Source organism: Neoarius graeffei, chromosome 13, assembly GCF_027579695.1.
Source record: "Neoarius graeffei isolate fNeoGra1 chromosome 13, fNeoGra1.pri, whole genome shotgun sequence".
Taxonomy (NCBI): domain Eukaryota; kingdom Metazoa; phylum Chordata; class Actinopteri; order Siluriformes; family Ariidae; genus Neoarius; species Neoarius graeffei.
In genome coordinates this window covers 44,698,216-44,717,089 of record NC_083581.1, presented here as the reverse complement: position 1 = coordinate 44,717,089, position 18,874 = coordinate 44,698,216, and the positions used below count along the sequence as shown (strand labels likewise).

General features: G+C 40.2%; 1 protein-coding gene across 2 annotated transcripts; it reads left to right on the top strand.

The window, feature by feature from the left end:
• Positions 1-1,488: 1,488 nt before the first annotated feature.
• On the top strand, positions 1,489-15,540 carry LOC132896753 (uncharacterized). Of its 2 annotated transcripts, none has more exons than XM_060937797.1 (6): positions 1,489-1,624; positions 10,513-10,763; positions 13,150-13,506; positions 13,597-13,664; positions 13,923-14,481; positions 14,574-15,540. In XM_060937797.1, exons 2-6 carry the CDS (start codon positions 10,617-10,619, stop codon positions 14,787-14,789), a joined length of 1,347 nt encoding a protein of 448 aa, XP_060793780.1. In that variant the 5' UTR covers positions 1,489-1,624; positions 10,513-10,616; the 3' UTR covers positions 14,790-15,540. The 2 variants fall into 2 exon arrangements, with proteins under 2 accessions (XP_060793780.1, XP_060793779.1); XM_060937796.1 differs by lacking the exon at positions 1,489-1,624 and adding an exon at positions 8,677-8,840.
• Positions 15,541-18,874: the final 3,334 nt, after the last annotated feature.

The window sequence follows — 18,874 nt, the reverse complement described above, 5'->3', positions numbered from 1 at the left end:
GGGTTTTTTTTCTGGTAAATTTGTGACATTTTAATTTCAGAACTTGTGTTTTTTCATGTAAATGTATGACTTTTTACTGTCACAGAATATCCACATTTTTTCTCATAAATTTCTGACTTTAATATTAGAAATTCTGAGTTTTTTTCTAGGAATATTACCACTCCCTCAGCTCCGTTTTTTTTTTAATCTACAATGGCCCTAATATGCTGACTAAGAAACCAGATTTTTTTTAGGAATAACAGCAAGCACACAATAAGAATTCGGCAACACAACATGGAAACCGAGAACGTATAAATACACAAACTATTTAAAAGGGAACAAGGAACAGGCGAATATATTCAGACGAAACTAAAATACAACACAATGTCACCTGTTGCTATGGAAACCACATGGAGGGAGAAATGTTACTGTTCATTAACTATATGGAACAAGTGCAGATTGTTGGTGTTTTTTAAACAACAAACTCACTGATTAATAAAATTAACCCCTTCAATGCCCTTGGACGAGTCACGTACGTCATGAAATCTTTTATCGCTGTGCCTTATGACGGAAAAATGTTTTAGGCATTGACTGTAATTCATATGTGCCACTGTGAAGTAAAAGTAATGTGCCATGTAAGGTACATAAACGGAGGTGTTTATGATGAGTAGCGTACGTCATAAGGCACAGCGGTAAAAGATTTCACGACGTACGTCACTCGTCCAAGGGCATTGAAGGGGTGATTTGATTATATTACTTACAATACCTGGGAGATTTTACAGAATGGTTTGATGTGTAACTGTGTGTCCATGGTTGAATTAAAATGTTTCTGGACTTGTATGTCGATGCTGAACATGGTACGGCTTAATTAGCATTAAAAACATGACGCTAACTGCTTCCTTTAGCCTCTCTTAGTTTCCCATGTGAACTATTGCTTTAAATAATTCACCATCACTGACGATTTCTCTCTTTTCCCTGACCCTGTCTTTTCTTGCATCCCTCTGTGGTTTTTGATGCACATCTCTTTCTTAATTCTGCCGTTGTTGTGGGTTTTTTTTGTTTTTGTTTTTTTTGCCTAGATGTTTCAGCCGATCATTTTACTCATCCTCATCCTACTGCTCTTCTCCTCGCTTTCCTATGCCACCATGTTCAAACTCGTTTTTCTTTTCACCCTCTTTTTTGTGCTGTGATCTCTCAGTCTCATCCTTTCATTAGCAGATGTTTTGTCCTTTTGTTTTGTTCGTATGTAGATGTTGTGCTCATTTTCCGTTCATGCAGAATTACAGGAGGCGCACTTCTCAAGAAAGCCGGGACCACAACAGCCAGAACGGACATAGGACTATGTTTCCCAGTGCGTTTTGCTGACGAGAGCCACTGGAACTTAAATTACAAAGACAGAGTGCCTTTCAGATTCGACCAGAATGCAAAATCCAATTTGAACTACAGGGAGTCCCAAAGGAGATTACATTACCCAGAATGCATTGCTGTCGCGGATGATTTTCCCATCTTCACTGTTTTTTCTTTATTTTTGCCAAAACGACAAGCATCACTGAAGCACATATGCAAACACAAAGTGCTGCAAGATTTAGGATGTAATTTCCCAGAATTCCTGCTGCTACCTAATGAAGACTGATTGGTCCCACAGGTGAGTGGATGCATGACAGGAGATCATTTCATCCATTTCCACTTTAGAAGTTCAGGATTTCTGTAAGGAGATATTTACGTAGCATTTATGGGAGGAGTCTCCAGTGTCTGAGCTTTGTAACAGTCAGAGGTAAAGCTGTGACTTTAACTTTCCTGACATCTTCAGGACGGAGGAGTTTACACTTTGTGATTTGACAAAACATGACAAGCTGCTAATTTTTTTCTTATTAACTTCAAGAGAGAGAAAAAAGAGAGGTTGGTGTGACTTCGTAAGTGACAACAGGAAGTAACTTATTTCATGTTCTACAACCTGAAGGTCGTTATACATACAGCGTGATTTGGATCCAAAATTTTTTTTTTTCAAATGACTGTCCCGTAAATGAACACTTTCATATCAAAGGTGAATGTCTGTGTGTGAAAAAGCAATGCTCTTTTTTTTTTGCAGCAGGTTTGATTTTTCTAATATTTTATTTGCGAAAGGAAAGCATTCGACCAATCAGGGCACAGTTTGAAGAAACATCATCACGCTGCTGCAGGCTTGGTGGAGTCTCTCATTTGAATACGCATACTTCCATACTATTAGTACGTAAAAAGCAGTATATATTCAAATGAGGATGGGTTCCCTTTTGGGTCAAGTCAAGTTTATTTGTAGAGCGCTTTTAACAATAAACATTGTCGCAAAGCAGCTTTACACAATTTGAACGACTTAAAAAATTAGCTAATTTTATCCCTAATCTATCCACAATGAGCAAGCCTGTGGCGACAGTGGCAAGGAAAAACTCCCTCAGACGACATGAGGAAGAAACCTCGAGAGGAACCAGACTCAAAAGGGAACCCATCCTCATTTGGGCAATAACAGACAGCATGACTATAACATTAACAGTTTTAACATGAAGTCAGTTTCGTTGATGCTATAAACACTTCACTGATGGGAACTTGAGTGCAAAACTGTTCATGACAACTGCAGTCCTAAAGTTAGCAAGTCAACTGTAGTCCTCAGCCATAAAAGCATTACTGTAAGAGTCCAGAGCATCCGCCAAGTGTGACTTTCAACTGTCCTCATGGGGCCGTCCTCCACAGGAGTGATGCGATGAGACTCTAACCAGACACAGGGCACCAGGATGGATCAGGCAGATCCGAGGAGCAGAAGAGGTCAGCATCTCGATCCCAGGACCGACATGTAACTCAGAGGGACAGATTTTTTTTTTTTTGGGGGGGGGGGGGGGGGGAACAGGTTGTTAGGTATGCCCAATGTCACCTGAATAAGTAGAAACAGTATATATATTGCACTGAGTACAAGCAGAGACTCCGGCAACTAACTATGACAGCATAACTAAAAGGGGAGAGCCAGAAGGTAACACAGGCATGAGGGAGCCCCGGGACATAAAGCAGCCGGCCACTACACCATCAACAAACTCGAGTGAGCAAGCGAGTGGGGGACTGACAGCATCCATACATCCCAGTTTACCAAAATACTCTATGTCTGAGGACCCTCCAGATCTACACCTTTACCTCATAAACACCATTAACACAAGGCTTGACTAAATAGATATGTTTTCAGCCTAGACTTAAATGCTGAGACTGTGTCTGATTCCCGAACACTACTTGGAAGGCTGTTCCATAACTGTGGGGCTTTGCAAGAAAAGGCTCTGCCCCCTGATGTAGCCTTCACTATACGAGGTACCAGCAGATAGCCTGCACCTTTTGATCTAAGTAGGCGTGGCGGGTCATAGAGGAGCAGAAGTTCACTCAGGTACTGTGGTGCGAGACCATTTAGTGCTTTAAAGGTCAATAATAGCACTTTATAATCAATACGAAATTTGATTGGGAGCCAATGCAGTGTGGATAAGACAGAGGTGATGTGGTCATATTTTCTAGTTCTAGTAAGGACTCTTGCTGCTGCATTTTGAACTAACTGGAGCTTGTTTATGCACTTATTGGAACATCCAGACAGTAAGGCATTACAATAATCCAACCTGGAGGTAACGAAAGGATGAACTAGTTTTTCCGTGTCACGTAGTGACATTAAATTTCTTATCTGAGCAATATTTATGAGATGAAAGAAAGCTATCCGGGTAATGTTATCAATGTGAATTTCGAATGAAAGACTGGGGTCAATAATCACCCCGAGGTCTTTTACTGCTGCACGTGAAGAAACAGAAAGGCCATCCAGAGTTACTGTGTAATCAGAAAACTTATTTCTAACTGCATGTGGTCCGAGTACAAGCACTTCAGTCTTGTCAGAGTTAAGCAGAAGGAAGTTAATAAGCATCCAGTGTCTAATGTCCTTTACACATTCCTCAATTCTATTAAGCTGGTGTCTCTCATCAGGTTTTGCAGAAACATACAACTGTGTGTCATCAGCATAACAGTGGAAACTAATACAATGTTTACGAATAATATCACCCGGAGGTAACATATATAAAGAAAAAAGCAGTGGACCCAAGACAGAACCTTGCAGAACACCAAACTTTACCTCAGTACGTCTAGAAATATCACCATTTATATCAACATACTGATAGCGATCAGTTAAATAAGACCTGAGCCAGGAGAGGGCCGTTCCCTTAACTCCCACAACATTTTCTAGTCTATCCAGGAGAATGGAATGATCAATGGTATCAAATGCGGCACTAAGGTCACTTGGGTCTGGTTCCTCTCGAGGTTTCTTCCTCATGTCATCTGAGGGAGTTTTTCCTTGCCACCATCACCACAGGCTTGCTCATTAGGGATAGATTAGGGATAAAATTAGCTCATGGTTTAAGTCGTTCAAATTCTGTAAAGTTGCTTTGCGACAATGTTTATTGTTAAAAGCGCTATACAAATAAACTTGACTTGACTATAGGGTATCTGAATACTCAGTAGGCATTTAATAGTAGTCCAACGGTACCTTTGTGTCTCAAAACCCAGCACTGTTTAACAAGAGAAACAAGAATTATAAAGATAACAACTTTAAAGACAATCCCTGTCTGAACTCACTCACTACTTACTATATAGTGAGTTTGCCATTTTGTAGTGTTGTCTGAATGTATAGTGAGAATTATTACACCCTATATAGTGGAATCATTGTATCCCACAATGCATCATGAAAAGTAGTGTACAACCGATGGTCACTAACCAAAGCAATACATACCATCATGCATTGCGGTCGTGCTGAAAGAAAAAAAAAGTGTGTTGAGGCAAATGGACGGAGGAAGAAACACATTATAAACGGACATTCAAGTACAATTCAAAATAGTAAGAGAATAGAAAATAAGGGTAAAAGAGAATAAGACAGATAAAATACAAGAATAAAAGTTCCAGTGCAGAGTGAGGAATTAATTAAATGCCTCAAATTTGTTTTAATAAAAGGCAGCAGCAAAGAAGAAAGTATTCAGCCTTGATTTAAAAGAACTGAAAGATGCAGCAGACACAAAGTACTTGGTATTGATTAATGTGGGAAATACGCTCAGTATAATATGTATTTATCACAAATATACATGCATGTATTTATAATTTTAAAAACCCACCAGCCGACTGATCTGGCACGTTTTAATTGTGCAACAGTAATGACGTAAATAACGACGCGGTGGAGTAGTGTCCGAAAGTGGGGTGTTTTTTTTTTGTTTTTGTTTTTTCCATTTTACCAATAAGCTCACTATATAGTCCTCTGTATAGTAATTCCCTAGATAGTGAGACATGAGGGGCGGCACGGTGGTGTAGTGGTTAGCGCTGTCACCTCACAGCAAGAAGGTCCGGGTTCAAGCCCCGTGGCCGGCGAGGGCCTTTCTTTGCAGAGTTTGCATGTTCTCCCCGTGTCCGTGTGGGTTTCCTCCAGGTGCTCCGGTTTCCCCCACAGTCCAAAGACATGCAGGTTAGGTTAACTGGTGACTCTAAATTGACCGTAGGTGTGAATGTGAGTGTGAATGGTTGTCTGTGTCTATGTGTCAGCCCTGTGATGACTTGTCCAGGGTGTACCCCGCCTTTCGCCCGTAGTCAGCTGGGATAGGCTCCAGCTTGCCTGCGACCCTGTAGAAGGATAAAGCGGCTAGAGATAATGAGATGAGATGAGAAGTGAATTAGTGAGTGATTTCAGACACAGCCAATGCCTTGGGGAAAAGAGTAGGAGAGGAGCTTGGAAATGAAAACAGTGTGTGTAAAGTCCATGGTCTGTAGCCTCCTTTGTGATGTAGTGAAGCTTGCACTCTCAGAAAATAAAATACATTATTATACCTTTAGGGGTACAATGGCGTACTACCCTCTAAGGTACTTACAACCCCGATTCCAAAAAAGTTGGGACAAAGTACAAATTGTAAATAAAAACGGAATGCAATGATGTGGAAGTTTCAAAATTCCATATTTTATTCAGAATAGAACATAGATGACATATCAGATGTTTAAACTGAGAAAATGTATCATTTAAAGAGAAAAATTAGGTGATTTTAAATTTCATGACAACAACACATCTCAAAAAAGTTGGGACAAGGCCATGTTTACCACTGTGAGACATCCCCTTTTCTCTTGACAACAGTCTGTAAACGTCTGGGGACTGAGGAGACAAGTTGCTCAAGTTTAGGGATAGGAATATTAACCCATTCTTGTCTAATGTAGGATTCTAGTTGCTCAACTGTCTTAGGTATTTTTTGTCGTATCTTCCGTTTTATGATGCGCCAAATGTTTTCTATGGGTGAAAGATCTGGACTGCAGGCTGGCCAGTTCAGTACCCGGACCCTTCTTCTACGCAGCCATGATGCTGTAATTGATGCAGTATGTGGTTTGGCATTGTCATGTTGGAAAATGCAAGGTCTTCCCTGAAAGAGACGTCGTCTGGATGGGAGCATATGTTGCTCTAGAACCTGGATATACCTTTCAGCATTGATGGTGTCTTTCCAGATGTGTAAGCTGCCCATGCCACACGCACTAATGCAACCCCATACCATCAGAGATGCAGGCTTCTGAACTGAGCGCTGATAACAACTTGGGTCGTCCTTCTCCTCTTTAGTCCGAATGACACGGCGTCCCTGATTTCCATAAAGAACTTCAAATTTTGATTCGTCTGACCACAGAACAGTTTTCCACTTTGCCACAGTCCATTTTAAATGAGCCTTGGCCCAGAGAAGACGTCTGCGCTTCTGGATCATGTTTAGATACAGCTTCTTCTTTGAACTGTAGAGTTTTAGCTGGCAATGGCGGATGGCACGGTGAATTGTGTTCACAGATAATGTTCTCTGGAAATATTCCTGAGCCCATTTTGTGATTTCCAATACAGAAGCATGCCTGTATGTGATGCAGTGCTGTCTAAGGGCCCGAAGATCACGGGCACCCAGTATGGTTTTCCGGCTTTGACCCTTACGCACAGAGATTCTTCCAGATTCTCTGAATCTTTTGATGATATTATGCACTGTAGATGATGATATGTTCAAACTCTTTGCAATTTTACACTGTCGAACTCCTTTCTGATATTGTTCCACTATTTGTCGGCGCAGAATTGGGGGATTGGTGATCCTCTTCCCATCTTTACTTCTGAGAGCCGCTGCCACTCCAAGATGCTCTTTTTATACCCAGTCATGTTAATGACCTATTGCCAATTGACCTAATGAGTTGCAATTCGATCCTCCAGCTGTTCCTTTTTTGTACCTTTAACTTTTCCAGCCTCTTATTGCCCCTGTCCCAACTTTTTTGAGATGTGTTGCTGTCATGAAATTTCAAATGAGCCAATATTTGGCATGAAATTTCAAAATGTCTCACTTTCGACATTTGATATGTTGTCTATGTTCTATTGTGAATACAATATCAGTTTTTGAGATTTGTAAATTATTGCATTCCATTTTTATTTACAATTTGTACTTTGTCCCAACTTTTTTGGAATCAGGGTTGTATTTGTACCCTTCATATACTGCTTGGGAACATATATGTACCTTTTTGGCCCTAAAAAGGTACACATAGTTACCTTGAGGTCTGTCATGAGCCATAGGGGGTACATTAGTGTAGATTGTACCTTGAGGGACAGAAATGGACTCCTACTGTACCCCTATTCCTGACAGTGTGCTATCAGTCTCAGCAACTCCTGAACCAAGCAGTGAACCTCTCCATGTTCTCACCTACTTCTCAGGATAGATAGTATTCACCCAAAATGTCCTTTTTTCCTGCCTTTTTTGTAAAAAGAATAAGCACCAGATCATCACTTGTGGACTCCATCGTCACGTGATTGTTTTTGTGGAACTCGCTTAATTGCATCGCGTTTAATGTCAGTATTAATGTTGTGTTAAATTCAGTGATTTTGCACTTTTGCATAGTTTATTCATGGCATGCTGTGTGTGTAAAGACTGTTAATTGTAATGATAAATATATTTTAAAAAAATGAAGTGTTGTTCATTAATAAACAAAATATTCTAATCCTTATCAAATATATGTGGTGTGAGAGGATTAAAACCCATTGGGAAGTGCTATTAAAGGAAAATTAATCAAATTCAGCTCTAAACAGCTACACAAGACACACAAGTGTAAATAGTGAACAATGTGCATTAGTGGAGGACAAAAACAGCATGCACGACTACAGAATGCAGACGCACCCCATACACACCTATCGTGCAAGCGTATCCCTAAATTAAAACCACAGCCAGTGTGTAGAATGCAGACAGATTGAATTGCGCTAATCCTGCTCTTAGAATAAGTCAATAATAATAAGCAATAAAAACAACCATTAACCAATGGACTGCGTGTGTGACCGTGTTTAGGATTCTGTTGTTGAGGAAAAACTCCAGCCTGTGCAGAAACTCACATGAGCTCAGGATCTGCCGTGTCCTAAATCAGAGCAGCAACAGCAAAGGCAGCAGCGGCATTAAAAATAAACCTGAAAACATAGCCATGTAAACATACTCATGTCCAACCAGGCCCTGTGCGCTGCTGTAATTATAACCTGGGGATGTCGGTGACGACAGGCACTCACATGGTGGTAATAAATCTGCTGTTATGACACATCGGCCTGAGTGACGCCATGGTGGAAATAGAAAAAAAAGAAGCACTATAAAGTTTCCCTTCTTCAGCCGTACCATCATTCAGTAAGTGTCTGCTCTGGAGAGAGGAGGAATAAGAGGCTTGGTGTTGTTAAAATATTTTAAATTTTAGCTCCAGGGGACTTTATAGAGAGGACTGAAGAGAGAAAAGGAGAAATTTCTCAAATACGTGACTTCATTTGTGTACGATTCACGCTCATAGACCGGCTTCACATCTCACAACCGGTAAGAAGTGTGAAGTGCAAACTTGTGTAATATTTACTCTATAGCTACAGTATATCATAGCTTGAGATATATTATTGTGTGAATATATTATCCTACTTACATTTTTATATCTTTACGATATATGCTACAGTTTGAATCATTCAAATTTGTGAACAAAAAAAAAACTCCAAGAAACTGTTTTCAATTAAATTGTAACATTTATAATTTGTACAAAAATAGTTTGTAACATTGAGTTAGCTACTTGTTGAGCTACTGTAACACTAACAATTAAGTGAATCATTCTCCTGATGAAATTTGTTAAATTTGCCGAAAAAATATTGTAACAATGTATTGCAGTATTAATATCGTATCATCATATTCCTCTGTGCTAAACATCACTCTTGCATTACTGGCTGTTCTGATTGCCTGTGATAGTTGTTTGTAAATTACAAACGTTCTCGTAGATAGATTTCGCTCGCTAATGAAATACAACCTGAGTAGCTAGCTATATTAGTCTGCTAACTCTGTTTAAATAGCCAAGTTGTGTTTCTATATTGAACAAGTAAACAGCAAGTTGTGATGACGTACGCAGGAGCTAAATTGGTTTGAAAAGGAAAATAACATTAAAATTCCATGATGGATGTGGAATGTTTGAAGCATGTTCTGACACAAAATTAGCATGTGAAGTTTCTTTTGCAACTCTCTGATGGACTCTGTCCATATATATATATATATTTATTTATTTATTTATTTATTTATTTAAAGACTACACTGATATTGTAATTTATTTCCGTGCATCAGTTTCTGATCCATAGCCTAGTGACAGTGATCTAAATATTCCACACTTCTTGCATCACACACTGGTTCCATCCAGCAACCAAGAGACCCTCAGGTGCCCGATTGCTGATCCCACAGCTCATCCACACCCATAAATTAAACACACATTATGGAATAACACTTAGGTGGTATTTTGGAAAGGAGTGAACTCCAGGCTGTTCCAAGCAGGTCAGAGGTCTTCATGTATCAGGGGTCGTTGACCTCGTCAGATCCGGGTGAAGGGAAAGATCTCGAAGCTTTGCTACTACTTTCCTGACTTACTGTAAAACACTACATATAATTACTATATGCTGTAGTGTATAATGTAAATAAATATACACTTTATACAAGGTGAAGAAGTATGGCATACTAAATGCTGATTCTAAATACTTTTATCCATGTTCTCTTTTCTTTTTCCTTTTCCCCATTTCTCTTGCCATTTCCCCCCTTTTTCTCTTCTCCTTTCTGATATTTTTCCTTGTTCCAACTTTCTTTTTTTTTCTTCCCTCCCCCCATTCTTAAGTTCCTCTATTTTCCTTCTGCACATTTCTTTCTGGTCCCTTTTACTCTTTCTTTTCCCTTTCCCCTTTCCCATTCCTCTTTTCCGCTGTCTCTTTCCTATCTTTAACCTTCCCCTTCTTTCCCTTTAGTACCTTCCTTCTGTTTCTCTTCTCCCACATTCTTAAAGTTCCACTTTTTCCTATTTCAAATTTCCTTCTTTCCTCACTGTACTCTTTTTTTCCTCCTCTGACCTTCCTCTTGTTCTCACTCAGGAAACACTGAGATGTCAGACAGAAGGAAGAGACAGAGCAGAATAAACTCTGCCCAGGGTTTAGAGTACTGACCCTCTCTATTTCACTGTCTTTCTCTCTTTCAGAAACAGTTTTACCTCCCATTCTGATCTACAGCTGATTTTGATACTTCCGTGGAACACGCGCACACACACACACACACACACACACACACACACACACAGAGTACATGATGGCTGCTCTGGAGCTGCACTGTGGTGTGGATCCTGGAGTGTGTGTGTGGAGTGGAGAGTGTGTGGACTCACTTGACTCCTTCGACTCAGAGATGCAACAATGGGAGGAACAACTGCAGGAAGTGCAGAGGAAAATAGAAGAGGTGAGACAAACAAACACATACCACTCAACAACGGACTACAACAAACACTGAAAAAAATTCAATGACATACCAAACACCATAAATTCCTAATACACTCCAACAAACACAAACAAGTACTGCCAAACACTATTGCTGCACTCACACCGGCGTCAACAACACACGACAAAGTGACTGCAAGTCATTTATTTCCAATGGAGGTTGGGCTACACTGAGTGGCATGGTGCAACGAGTCACCTGGCGACATCATCGCTGTGACTTGCCGACTAAAAAGGTTCAGCAAAGTTCAACTTTATGTAAATGAGCACTGACAGAGTCAAGTGATTACCAATCAGAGGGCAGATGTGATCCTCTTATATTTCTTTGCTGTGAAATATTTTCTTAAACTTTCGTTCCTATAGTAGCATTTTACGGTAGTTACCATGGAATTCATCGTGCTTGTGGGGGGTCTGCAGAATACTGTACACCCTCAAGGATCTACGGCGCCGTTGTCTCCCTGCATGGATAGCGGTGATTGTGAGTGCTACTTTGTGGTCCATGGTGAAACAGTAGTGTGTGAAGCAAGATCACACTATTTATAGTAAAATAAATTCCCTCCAAAACATATTTTTCAGCAGGAATGCACCTAATTTGTGGTTTCACGCATATATTGGCTGATATATTAATAGGTCTGCCTTTAAGAAAATACAAACCTACAACTTCGTGATGAGTATAGCAAAGATGACATAAATATAACATAAATAGATATAAAATTAAATATATCCTCCTGGGAACCAAGAAAAAAATGTGTCTCTCAATTCCTCTTTTGTTGTGATTTCCTTACTAGGAATTTCCCAGCAACCCTCCTAGTCACATGATATATCGTTGGAAAGCCCAGGATGTTCTCTTTCCAAGACACCAGGATTCAAGTGAATAGCTTGAAAGAGTAAGAGGTTGTGCACGTAAAACAAATGTCAACTACAGAGAACACAAGTCTATGGGTTGGTTCTCAGGAGGATATACTTACAATATTTATTAGGATATACATTTTTTTAGAAAATTGACGCATCTCCTGTCAGTATATTTTGCTGCCGGTGTGAGCTCAGGGTTACAAATACTACTCTGCACCAAATACTGAGTAAACTACAATACAGACAATTAAAGGAACAGTCCACCATACTTCCATAATGAAATATGTTCTTCTCTGAATTGAGACGAGCTGATCCGTACCTCTCCGAGCTTTGCGCGACTTCCCAGTCAGTCAGACGCGCTGTTACTCCTGTTAGCAATGTAGCTAGGCTCAGCATGGCCAATGGTATTTTTTGGGGCTGTAGTTAGATGCGACCAAACTCTTCCATGTTTTTCCTGTTTACATAGGTTTATATGACCAGTGACATGAAACAAAGTTCAGTTACACAAATTGAAACGTGGCGATTTTCTGTGCTATGGAAAGTCCGCACTATAATGACAGGCGTACTAACACCTTCTGCACGCTTCGACAGCGCATTGATACCTAAGGTGCTGACTGGGAGGTCGGGCAAAGCTCGGAGAGGTACGGACCAGCTCGTCTCAATTCAGAGAAGAACATATTTCATTATGGAAGTACGGTGGACTGTTCCTTTAACAATACTACGAACACCAGCGAACACCAACAGATGCCAGCTAGAACCAACAAGCACCAGCAAAACTAACAAACACCATTCAGTAGCAAACACTGAATGAATACCAACAAATGGCTACACAAACAAACACTAATACAAACTAATATGTACGAACAGACACAAACTACAATCACTAACAGCAATACACAGCACACCAATCTGAACAAACATCAACCAAACAACAGTGAGAACAAACTCACAAACATAAACTGGCCAATGAGCTGCAGCAAATTTTGCAGAAGCATAAATCCATAGCACAGTGCTGTTGTTGTTGCCGCTGTGGTGATGGGGCGAGATTTGTGATTGGTTGAACGAGTGTTGACCCCCAGAATTGGTAGCACAGTGTGTCTATCTCTGTAGCTGGCAGAGTGTGTGTCTCGGAGTGTGTTTGTGTATAAGAATAGCTCCAGCCAAATTCTCACAGGCGTGCACACACGCATACACACATGCACACACACAGAAAGTGGATATGAACAAATGTAATAACACTGAAATGTACACTCAGACATACACATGCACTTTAATGGGACACTAAATACATTATGCTGGAATGGACACACACGCATTTACAACGGATGTGTTGCTGTGTTCACTATCATTAATACTCACAAGGATTCAAGTGTTAGGTTGCTGACACACACACACAAAACAAATTATGCACATGGTACACACACAGGTAGTTTGTACTGATAGCATCTGATGGTTCGGTTTATGCTTTGTGTGTGTGTGTGTGTGTGTGTGTGTTGCAGTTATATAAGGCAGTGGAAGCACGCAGGGGAGCCACTGAGATCAAGCCAAACTCAAATGCTCAGCTGGACATCACCTTACTTCCTGTCAACAACCCCGGTGGTTACCCTAAAAATGGTTACCATGGTGGAAATGGAAACAACATCCCAGTGCAACACAAGACCTTTAAACATTTGAGTAATTACAGTGATGACACATGCAGTTATGGTGTTAATTATCAGAATAATAGCTTTGTGGGTCCTCAGAGTTGCACCGTTAATGGTCAGGATGTGATGTTAGACATTCTGGATGGATACCTCGGGATGGAAAGTGGGAGTTTGAGCCAAAGTCGAGAGAAACCAGATGGTGCTCCAAATACGGTGAGGATCCAGAATTTTTATTTTGCTGTTACGCTATCGAGTTCAGTGCTTAGACTGGTGATTTATCCATTTTCTCTCTCTGTCTTTCAGAGCTCCATCCAGAATCGTAATGTTTACACTGATCAGAACAGAAGTAATGAGTGGCCAGTGACTGGAAGGTTTGTGTTTTAAAAAACAATTCTATCATTCTTCACTAATATACGTCCAAAACTTTAACAGTCACCTGTCAATAGTCGCCTGTCTTTATCACTTGTTAGTCAAAAACGGCATGAGGAATAACCCATGAGAAAAGCAAGCATGTTAAATGCATAAGCTAGCTACACCTCTAAACAGTGCATCTCAGTTATAAATAAGTTATTTTCTGCGAGCCATTTGTTTTCTCTGATTAGTTGTTTGGGTTATCCTCTCTGCCACAGGATTGACTGTCTGTCACTGGGCGAATTTGAGGAAGCGCAGAACAGGAAGAATAAAGACTCAGTTTGGGATGAACCACGAGTCCGACATGTCAGCTGGAAAGACCAGGCCACCTCCCCTGAGAAATCAGTCAGTAAACCTCCAATGAAGCAGAGAGACAGCCCCCATGTCCCCGCTCGCCCTGCACACTTTTCGGACTCGCCAAAGTACCCTTTAGTAGACCGGAGGTGTGGCAGCCCATCTGTTGTGAGAAAATTTGGTGCCATGTTGCAAGAAAATGAAGGGAAAACACTGACTGAGGATGGAATTGTAACCACGTTGGTGCCAAAATTAGTGCCCAAGTCCCCAAAACTTGGTGGAAGCCGGGGATCAAAGCATATGACTGTCAAGGACACCGAAGTGCCTGTAACACTTCAGAACTGGGAACACAGAGGTGCAAGAGTGGATGTCAAGACCTCCCGTTGGGGGAAGGACAATTTACAGACTGACTTCAAGATGGGAGAGAGGATTTTGGGTAATTGCTCTACACCATCACCAAGGAATACACCATCACCACACCAGGTGAAAGGGCTAAATATTTTTTTCAAAAACTAAAATTTCCTTCAAGGGCAAGTTAAAAGTTCACAAACTCATAATGTCTTATGATTCTCTAGGCAAGCCATGACTCATCCCCTACTACACCCAGAAGGAGTTTCTCTCGTCCATCTCGTCCAGCCAGTCAGCGGCCTCCATCCCGGTGGGCAAGTCACACCCCAACAGCTACAGTAACCACTCCCATTGTTCCTCGATCCCGCTCACTTAGTCCCGCCTGTAAAACTAAGCAGCACTTCAATAACTACAGTTTCTACACAGAAACCATGATCATGTGAGCAGGAGGGATGGACATAGTAAAATCTTCACCTTTGACCTTTGTCCTTTCAGATTGTTTCCATCTTTCATTTTTTTGTATCTTTTCACACTTGACTTTATCTCAAAGTTCTTTGTGTATTTCACTGTATACATACGTCTTGTATTACAAACCTGAATTTAAGAAAAACAAAAATGTACAGAGCTGGGATCTTCCAATAAACCCTTACTAATAATTTCCTGTAACAGTGCTGATGTAAATACAAAATATTTTGAATATAAAATAGACAAGTGGCCTGATGTTCTTCTGTGCCTATAAACTTCCTTTCATTTGGACTTGATCCATTTCTCCATTGTTTTCTATCATGCCATATTTGAAGTTGGGATTGTTTTTTTAATTTTTGTTTTTCCTTTTTTCTTAGTTGATGTTTGAGGGACTGTAATGTACGTGTAACTATATTATACTTTCAGTATTATAATTTTCTGATGTAATATAATTGTAATATGCACACAACTTCCCAACATTAAATGTGCTATGAAATGGTGAAGAAACATCTGGAATATTGTTTAAAGTGGACTTGTTACTTATTTAGAGTAGAAACACTGTTTGTTTTTTCTTATTTTCAACTCTAGATAAAGGGCTTTATCTTATTATGGTGTGGTGGACATATAGTTTTTCAGCAGTTTAGTTTGTCCTCTTTAATGATCTTAATTCAAAACACTGCAGTTTTTCAAACCAAAACTCTAATTTTCTTTCCTGACTGCGCTGTGAACCTGAAAATGTTACTTCACACTTGTAATTTTTTGTTTAATTAATTTTATAATGTTATTAAAGCTATTGATCATCAATCCTTTGTCATGTAACTTTTTCATATAAACAAAATGCTTTAAACATGAAGTCACAATAATATAGTACATATCATAGATACTTTACATATTACACACTGAGTACGGAAAACAAAAAGGGTCATAAATAGCTGAAAGCCATTTCTCTCTCAACATGTATTGCCTCTGATATCTACTCAGCTTTCTTCTACCTGATTAATAATAATAATAATAATAATACAACCCCAAATCTAAAAAAGTTGGGATGGTATGGAAAATACAAATAAAAAAGAAAGCAGTGATTTCTAAATTTACTTTGACTTGTATTTCATTGCAGACAGTATGAACCCAAGATATTTCATGTTTTGTCTGTTCAACTTCATTTCATTTGTTAATATACATCCATTCCTGTGTTTAAGGCCTGCATCATATTCTAAAAAAACTTGGGACGGGGCATTTTAGGGCTAGTAATGAGATAGAACAATTAAATAATGGTGTGATTTGAAACAGGTGATATCAACATGTGACTGTAATCGTGATACAAAATCAGTATCCAGGAAAGTCCTAGTCTTTGAGGAGCAAAGATGGGCCAAGGATCTCCAGTTTGTTAACGTATGCATGAGAAAATTATTGAAATGTTTAAAAACAATGTTCCTCAAAGAAAGATAGGAAGGGATTCGGATATTTCACCCTCTACAGTGCATAATATCATTAAACAACTCAAGGAATCTGGCAGAATTTTGGTGCAAAAAGGGCAAGAGCACAAGCCTAAGCTGAACACCCGTGATCTGTGATCCCTCAGACAGCACTGCATCAAGAACCGTCATTCATCTATAGCTGATATAGATAGGCTTGGGATTACTTTGGCAAACCTTTGTCAAGCACTACAACACAGAATTACATCCACAAATGCCAGTTAAAACTTTACTGTGAAAAAAGGAAGCTTTATGTTAACTGTGTGCAGAAGCGCCACTGACTTCTCTGGACTCAGAGGCATCTGGGATGGACCATCACACAGTGGAAATGTGTATTGTGGTCAGACGAATCAGTATTCCAAGTCTTTTTTGTAAGAAATGGACACTGTGCGCTCTGGACCAAAGACGATATGGACCATTTGGACTATTGTCAAGCAACAAGTCCAAAAGCCAGGGTCTGTCATGGTATGGGGTTGTGTCAGTGCTCTTGGCAAAGATAACTTACACTTCTGTGATGGCAGCACTAAGGCAGAAAAATAGATTGAGATTTTGGAACAACATATGCTGTCTTCAAGATGAAGTCTTTTTTTTTTCCAGGGATATTTCAACAAGACAATCCAAAACCACATTCTGCACATATTACAAAGGCATGGCTGTGGAAGAAGAGGGTCCCTGTCCCCTTTGTCCCCAGTAGAGAACGTGTTGCGAATTTTTGAAATGAAAAACATGACAGTGACGATCAGCTACTGTTGCACAACCTAAGACCTGTTTGCAGGAAGACTGGGACAAAATAATGCGTGAAACACTTCATCACCTGGTGTCTTCAGTCCCTAAACATCTTTTAAGTGTTGTGAGAAGCAATAGAAACATTACAAAGTAGTAAATGCTTTACCATCCCAACTTTTTTGAAATGTGTTTTGTAATAATCAGAATTTCTCTCATCTCATCTCATTATCTCTAGCCACTTTATCCTTCTACAGGTCGCAGGCAAGCTGGAGCCTATCCCAGCTGACTACGGACGAAAGGTGGGGTACACCCTGGACAAGTCGCCAGGTCATCACAGGGCTGACACATAGACACAGACAACCATTCACACTCACATTCACACCTACGGTCAATTTAGAGTCACCAGTTAACCTAACCTGCATGTCTTTGGACTGTGGGGGAAACCGGAGCACCCGGAGGAAACCCATGCGGACACAGGGAGAACATGCAAACTCCGCACAGAAAGGCCCTCGCCGGCCATGGGGCTCGAACCTGGACCTTCTTGCTGTGAGGCGACAGCGCTAACCACTACACCACCGTGCCGCCCAATCAGAATTTATAATTTATATAATTTATAACTTTTATTTATTTATATAATGTCTTGCAGCCAGGGATGATACAATTAAAATGATACATGCAGGAAAAATATCATGTTTTTGTTACATAAGTGATTAAAGGAAAAAAAGGGAAAAAAGTGCTCTCTCTCTCGTAAGATTCATATTACATGCCGAGTCCTTTCATCCTCATTAAGACACATTAGCACTCCTTGTCCTTGTATCACCACTCTAAACCATCAGCAGCAGGCCGTCACAGGGTGTTCTATTGAGTAATGACACCCATTCCTACCCACAATGCACCTCTTGGCGTCACTCTAGCCTGCTCTGCTATGTGGCACTCAAGCCTGGAATAGCTAGTGTGACAGTGTTTTGGTGCCAGAAATCTTAGACACCAACAGCCAAGGACAAGATTATATATACATACAGACAAGATGGATGCATGAATATGAACACACACACACACACACACGCACACACAGAGCTGAAAGAAGGATTATAATAAGGCTGGCCTTCCTCACAGACATTTAATTAGCTGAGAAGATGAATTAAAGTGATGGCTCAAGACAAAAAGTTCATTCAGACTAATGCAGCTAACGAGTAAAGGAAACTTACAGCCACCAGTTTAGCATGATGAAAATTGCATGTCTAACTTATTGACTCCAAAGGGCCTCATTCATAAAGCTGGTTACAAACAAATTTATTAATTATTTCAGTTATTAGCAAAAAATGTTCATCTCCAGAGGCATAGCTAGCTGGTGGCATTGTATACAACACACAAGTTCAGAGCCAAACACTCCCTTATTTTGTTTAAACTTACAACCTTGATTCCAAAAAAGTTGGGATGCTCTATAAACTGCAAATAAAAACCGAATGTGAAGATTTGCAAATCATGGAAACCCTATATTTAATTGAAAATTGTGCAAAGACAACATATGTTGAAACTGAGAAATTTTATTGTTTTTTGAAAAATATATGCTCATTTTGAATTTGATGTTCAGCAACAGCGGCATGGTGGTGTAGTGGTTAGTGCTGTCACCTCACAGCAAGAAGATCCAGGTTCGAGCCCCGTGGCCGGCGAGGGCCTTTCTGTGCGGAGTTTACATGTTCTCCCCGTGTCCGCGTGGGTTTCCTCCGGGTGCTCCGGTTTCCCCCACAGTCCAAAGACATGCAGGTTAGGCTAACTGGTGACTCTAAATTGACCGTAGGTGTGAATGTGAGTGTGAATGGTTGTCTGTGTCTATGTGTCAGCCCTGTGATGACCTGGCG